This window comes from Ciconia boyciana, chromosome 2, assembly GCF_034638445.1.
Source record: "Ciconia boyciana chromosome 2, ASM3463844v1, whole genome shotgun sequence".
In the NCBI taxonomy this organism is placed as follows: Eukaryota; Metazoa; Chordata; class Aves; order Ciconiiformes; family Ciconiidae; genus Ciconia; species Ciconia boyciana.
Genome location: NC_132935.1, coordinates 11,428,652 through 11,434,857, shown reverse-complemented (window position 1 = coordinate 11,434,857; position 6,206 = coordinate 11,428,652). Strand labels below are relative to the sequence as shown.

Genomic DNA, 6,206 nt, shown 5'->3' with positions numbered 1-6,206 from the left:
CGGCGGCCGTGGGAAACCCGGGCCGCCCCCAGCGCCGGCGGGCGCCTCAGCGGGGGTGGGGAGCGGGGTCCTGCCGCCTTGCGGGGCGGCCCTGCGCTCCGCATCACCCCCTCAGGGCTTGTGCTTAGAAAAAAGCGGGGGGGGGTGTAAATAAATACACATATAGGAATTAAAAAATCCCAGCGGGGGTGCCCGCGGTGCGGACGGGACAGCCGCCTGGAAGCGTTTGGGGGGTGGCACCCCGGGGTGTCCCTCCATCTCCTGCGGAGCCCAGCGCGGCGGGGGCGGGGGAGGTGGGATGCGCGGGGCGCAGCTCGGCGGGGGCTGGCGGCGGCCCCGGGGGCGGCGGGGAACCGCAGGTGCGTGAGCTGCGCCCGCCCGGGCGGCGGGAGGGGGTCGGGGGTGTCCGTGCGCGTCGCCGGCAGCTAACGGTTTGGCGGGGCCGGGGCCGGCGGGGCCCGCCTGGCCGCCGCGATGGGGGGCCGGCCCCGTCGGGGCTCGGCAGCCGCGGCGGCTCCGCGCCCCCTCCGGGGGGGCCGCAAGGAGGGGGGGGGGGCGCGCACCCCGGGGCGGCGGGGAAGGGGCCGCCGGTGGGGGTCAGAAGGGGGGGCGGCACAAGCCGGGGCGGGGGCACGCCCGTGAAAACGTCAAAGGGAAAGTGGCTGCAAGGTGACCCCCGTGGGGCCCTGCCTCCGCCCCCCCGCAGCCTCCTTCTCCCGCTTTAATCCTTCGCAGGCGCCGGCAGAGGCGGGATAATCAAGGGGCGACCGGGGCGGGGGGTGCCCGAGCCACACACGCTCCTTTGTGCCGGCAGCCAGCGCCTCCCCCGCCGCCCCTCGGCCACCCCGCGGGGCCGGCTCGCCCTGGGTGCGCGCCGAAGCCTCTTTGAGGGGGTAGAGGAGAGGGTGAAGCCCCTTCCCCTGCCGCCGCCATCGGGGGGCACCGCGCTCTGCCTGCTGGAAAGGCGGCGGGAGGAGGGGAAGGGCGAGGAGCTGCCTCCTAATCCCTACTAGTATTTTTTTTTTTTACTATGTTTACTTCCGACCTCTCCTTGCGCGGCTCGTAGTAAAAAGCAAAAAAAAAAAAAAAAAAAAAAAAAAAGAAAAGTAAAATAAATAAAAAAAAGGGCCGCGGAGCGCTGCACCGCCTCCCCCCGGCGCTGCTCTCCCTCCCGCCCGGCGGAGGCAGGGAGAGCAGCGCCGGCGCGGATCTCTCCGCAGCCCGGCGGTGGGCAGTGGGGAGGGAGGGGGCACGCAGCGCGGAGCAGCGCGGAGCAGCGCGGCCGCCCCCTCGCGGCGCGCCCTCCCCGCGGCGGGAGCGCGGAGCCCGCGCGGCTGCCGGGGGCGGGCGGGGGAGCGGCGGCGCGCACGGCGGGAGCGCGCACAAGGCCCCGCGGTGCTGCCCCCGCCCCCGCGGCACCTCCCGCCCGCCCCTCGCCGGCGCTTTAAAGGAGGAAAGCAACTAAACTTCTATTGTACCGGACAGAGCGCGCCGCGCCGCCTTGGACCCTACAATCTGCCGCACGCCGGGAAGGCGGCTTCTCTCCGCTGCTCCGTGGTTTTTTTACACCGTGGTGGGAGGACGAGATCTACATTCTCCCGGCGTTTTGTCTTCTTTTTGTTTTTTTCCCTCCCCCGTCCTTTCCGGCGGTTCTTTTTAATGATTTTTTATTATATATAGTTTTTTTTTTCCCCTTGTTTCGTTGTTTCCCCGCACCGCCCGCAATAATTGCCTCGCTACGTTTCGCAGCTGGCGCGTTGGAGAAGCCGGTGAGTTGCGGAGCTCTGCTTTTCCCATCACTCGATCCCCCGCGGTTGTGGCGTTTGGACTGACACGGGCCGGTGACACCCGGGCTGCTGGCGGGGCTGCGCTCCGCGGACGTGGATACCGACGGTCCCTCCCGAGGGACGCTCGCCTCTGCCGGGGCACCGGCATTCCCCATCCTTTTTCTTGCGCTCGGATCTTAATTTTCTTGTTTTTTCTTGTTTTTTCTTTTTTTTTTTTTGGGGGGGGGAAGCATTTGCTTCTCCCGCGTATGCGCGGGCAGGTTACGGTTATCGCACATACTGCTTATATGCATATATATATGCGTATATATATGTGTATATGACAAGATTTGGCAAAGTTTGCCAAGGTCCCTGCCCGTCCCCGTGCCTTGCCAGCACGCCCAGGTGGGTGGCTGGGGAGCAGCCTGGCTCTCGGTTGGAAGCTGCCGGGCGCTCGCCGCCCCTTCCCGCCCGGCTCCCGGGACGCGGGCGGCGGGATGGGGCTGGCGCTGCGGCGCCGGGAGGGAAGGGGCTCCGTGTGAGCCGGAGCCGTCCCCCGTGTGAGCGCGGCGGCGGCTGCGGAGGGGCGGCGGGCGGGGAGCCGAGCCGAACGACGGAGGGCGGCCGAGCTGCGGGAGCCCCTCCGGGGGAACCGCCGGCCGCGGGGAGGGTGGTCCGGGACCCGGCAGCCGACCCCTCGGTAGATGACGTCGCGGCGCCCGGTTGTCCGGCCGAGCTTGGAGGGGGGCGAAGGGAGGTCGTGCGTGTATTTTTTTTTTTATTTTTTTTTTCTTCTTACTATAATGGGGTTTTACTTCCTAAACGCGGCTGCGCGTTTCCCCGCCGGCACGGCGCGGGGAGCCGGGAGGGAGCGCTGCGCGCCGGGGGGGCCGGCGGCCCCGCCGAGGCCGGGGGAGCCGATCCCCGCGGCGGAGCGCGGCTCACCCGGCGGCCCCTCTCCCCCCTCCCGCCCGCAGGCACCAGCCGCCGCGATGCCGCTCAGCGCCGGCTTCCCCAGCAAGAACTACGACTACGACTACGACTCGGTGCAGCCCTACTTCTACTTCGAGGAGGAGGAGGAGAACTTCTACCTGGCGGCGCAGCAGCGGGGCAGCGAGCTGCAGCCCCCCGCCCCGTCCGAGGACATCTGGAAGAAGTTTGAATTGCTGCCCACGCCGCCCCTCTCCCCCAGCCGCCGCTCCAGCCTGGCCGCCGCCTCCTGCTTCCCCTCCACCGCCGACCAGCTGGAGATAGTGACCGAGCTCCTCGGGGGGGACATGGTCAACCAGAGCTTCATCTGCGACCCGGACGACGAGTCCTTCGTCAAGTCCATCATCATCCAGGACTGCATGTGGAGCGGCTTCTCCGCCGCCGCCAAGCTGGAGAAGGTGGTCTCCGAGAAGCTGGCCTCCTACCAGGCGGCCCGCCGGGAGGGGGGTCCCGCCGCCCGCCCCGGCCCGCCGCCCGCCGGGCCGCCGCCGCCCGGCCTCGCCGCCTCCCCCGCCGCCTCGGCCGGCCTCTACCTGCACGACCTGGGCGCCGCCGCCGCCGACTGCATCGACCCCTCGGTGGTCTTCCCCTACCCGCTCAGCGAGCGGGCCCCGCGGGCCGCGCCGCCCGGCGCCAGCCCCGCGTCCCTGCTGGGCGACGACACGCCGCCCACGACCAGCAGCGACTCGGGTGAGTGGGGCCCACGCGTGCTCGGGGCAGGGCGTGGAAACCCGCGCGGCGCCCGGGGGCTCCGCCGGCGGCTGGGGGAGCGGGGCGGCGGCCCCCCGCCCGCCTCCCTCCTCGCCCCCCTCCTGCCTCTCCCCCCTCCCCTCCCCGCGTGGGCTTTGTTGAATGCCACGTTAGCGAGGCACGGAGAGACTCCCAACGAGTTTATTTCCTGGAAAACCAGCCCAGTTTTCCCTCCGGGGGGGAGGGAGGAAAAGGGAAGGGAGGGAAAAAAAAAGAAAAAAAAGGGCGGGGGGGAGGGAGACGCTTTCATAACGGGGTCAGAGTCGGTCCCCAGCGCGGTGCCCCGGTGGAGCTGGCTCCCGGTGCCACCCGTGGGCCGGGAAGGAGTTAACTCCCGCCCGAGAGCCGCGGGGGGAATGTGCAGTCAGGGAGGTGCTAGTGAAAGTGACTGCAGAGGAGTGAATGGGGCTGGGAAAGTTTTAGAAACGCTTCCTTAGGTATTTGACAGCGTGTTCCGCTCCCTCATAAATTTGGTTTGAAAGTGAGTTGCTACTCAAAGCTCTACAGCCTTCCCTTCCCCCCCCCCCCCCCCCCGCCTTGGATTTTCCACAAATTAGCAGATCAAGAGAGATTCAGAAAATGTCTCTGAATACACATGTGTGTTAAGTAAGCTTTCTTTTGAGGCGTGGCCAAAGCCTTCTAAATCCTTAATTAAGGGCGGCTTGAGTCTGGGAGCTTTATTGCGCTGTACTGCTGACAGCCGAGGTTAAACTTTCCTGCTATCTTTCATGCGCTCCTCGGAATTACGCAAGATCTTTGCAACTTTTGAAATCAGGGAGCCGGGGTTTGGAGCGGGGTTTGGAGCGCGGTCTGTGTGTCCTATTGCACTTGAAGCGTTGCTTCCTCAAAGGAAAGGCTCTTGGGGAAAGTGGAGTCCAGCAGCATCAAATGGGTTTAATAAGGGTTTATCAAGGACTTCCTTGCTGTGCAGCTCAGAGTAACCTTCCCTTATAAACACAGCAGTCTTGAGACTATTTGCACAGATCAGCTTTTAAGTATCTTTTTTTTTTTCCTTCGCAGAAGAAGAACAAGAGGAAGATGAGGAAATTGATGTCGTTACATTAGCTGAAGCAAATGAATCCGAATCCAGCACAGAGTCCAGCACAGACACATCAGAAGAGCACAGTAAGCCCCACCACAGCCCGCTGGTTCTCAAACGGTGTCACGTCAACATCCATCAGCACAATTATGCCGCTCCTCCTTCCACCAAGGTTGAATACCCAGCTGCAAAAAGGCTAAAGTTGGACAGTGGCAGAGTTCTCAAACAGATCAGCAATAACCGAAAATGCTCGAGTCCCCGCACGTCAGATTCGGAAGAGAACGACAAGAGGCGAACGCACAATGTCTTGGAGCGCCAGAGGAGAAACGAGCTGAAGCTGAGTTTCTTTGCCTTGCGCGACCAGATACCTGAGGTGGCCAACAACGAAAAGGCGCCCAAGGTTGTCATCCTGAAAAAAGCAACGGAATACGTTCTATCCATCCAGTCGGACGAACACAGACTGATTGCAGAGAAAGAGCAGTTGAGGCGGAGGAGAGAACAGTTGAAACACAAACTCGAGCAGCTAAGGAACTCTTGTGCATAGGAACTCTTGGGCATCGCTTAGAATAACCCAAACTAGACTGAAACTATGATAAAATATTAATGTTTCTAACATCACTCATGAACTACACCAGTGCATCGGGTATGGAACTATTGCAACTGCATGCTGTGCGATTTAACTTGAGACTACACAACCTTGGCTGAATCTCCTAAGGATTTGGCCAGAACCTCAAAACTGCCTCATTGATACTTTGGGCATAAGGGATGATGGGACATTCTTCATGCTTGGGGATGAACTCTTCAACTCTTTTTTCTTTTACAATTTTGTATTTAAGGCATTTTTTCATATGAGAATCCAAAAAAAAAGTTGTCCCCAGATTGCTGTATATATTTACACATCTTATTGCCATGTAAATACCTTTTAATAAAGTCTTTATAGAAAAATGTGCAACATTAATACGCAACAGTTGTGGCAACTGGATTTATACTTGTCTTGAACTTCTGTGCCATAACATTTCACAATTTTGTTTTTTATTTAAATACATTTTTTCTTTTAAAAATGATTTTTATTTTGTTTTTAGATAAATAAATATTTGCCCAAAATATAATTAGCTAAATCCTGTGTAAAGACTTTGCTTTGTCTCCCACTGTTGTCATTAGATGCTTATTTCCCTGACATCCCTCTCCCTGTCATCATGGCAGCAACCTCTCAAAAGTCAAAGGGCAGTTAGGTGAGAGGAAATGATGATAGTTTTCCAGCTTAGTAGGGAGTTGCGTTTCTTCCCCTCCTCTCGTATTAATTCAAGTAGGTAAGATCGTTGGTCTAATGTGCTTTGTCGGTTCAACCAGCGTTGCCACCAGTGCCTCCATGAAGGTGCTGGTAGCAATGTCTGCCTTGGCCATGGTCATCTGCCTGAGTTGAGGCGTTGTATTTTTTACACTGGTTGCCCCCGTATATGGGCTCTGCATTCCTTCCACATACGTTCAACTACGTTTTCGGGGCATGACCTTCATTCTGTACTAGGGACCCAGCTACCTATTTTGAGGGCTCCTTTGTAAGTAGGCTCACCTTAATTGCTTCCTGTTTGATTTTGAAGAGAAGTGAAATGGGATAAGAAAATAAACTGAGATGGCAAGTGTTTAAGTGGTTAAAACAACAG

The 6,206-nt window shown here is 59.8% G+C and overlaps 1 protein-coding gene across 2 annotated transcripts; it reads left to right on the top strand.

Annotated features, from left to right (window-relative positions):
* The first annotated feature begins 1,465 nt into the window (after window positions 1-1,465).
* MYC (MYC proto-oncogene, bHLH transcription factor) lies at window positions 1,466-5,653 on the top strand. Of its 2 annotated transcripts, XM_072851893.1 has the most exons (4): window positions 1,487-1,573; window positions 1,681-1,769; window positions 2,744-3,446; window positions 4,527-5,653. In XM_072851893.1, exons 3-4 carry the CDS (start codon window positions 2,759-2,761, stop codon window positions 5,087-5,089), a joined length of 1,251 nt encoding a protein of 416 aa, XP_072707994.1. In that variant the 5' UTR covers window positions 1,487-1,573; window positions 1,681-1,769; window positions 2,744-2,758; the 3' UTR covers window positions 5,090-5,653. The 2 variants fall into 2 exon arrangements, with proteins under 2 accessions (XP_072707996.1, XP_072707994.1); XM_072851895.1 differs by having other exon boundaries at window positions 1,466-1,769.
* The last annotated feature ends 553 nt before the right edge of the window (window positions 5,654-6,206 follow it).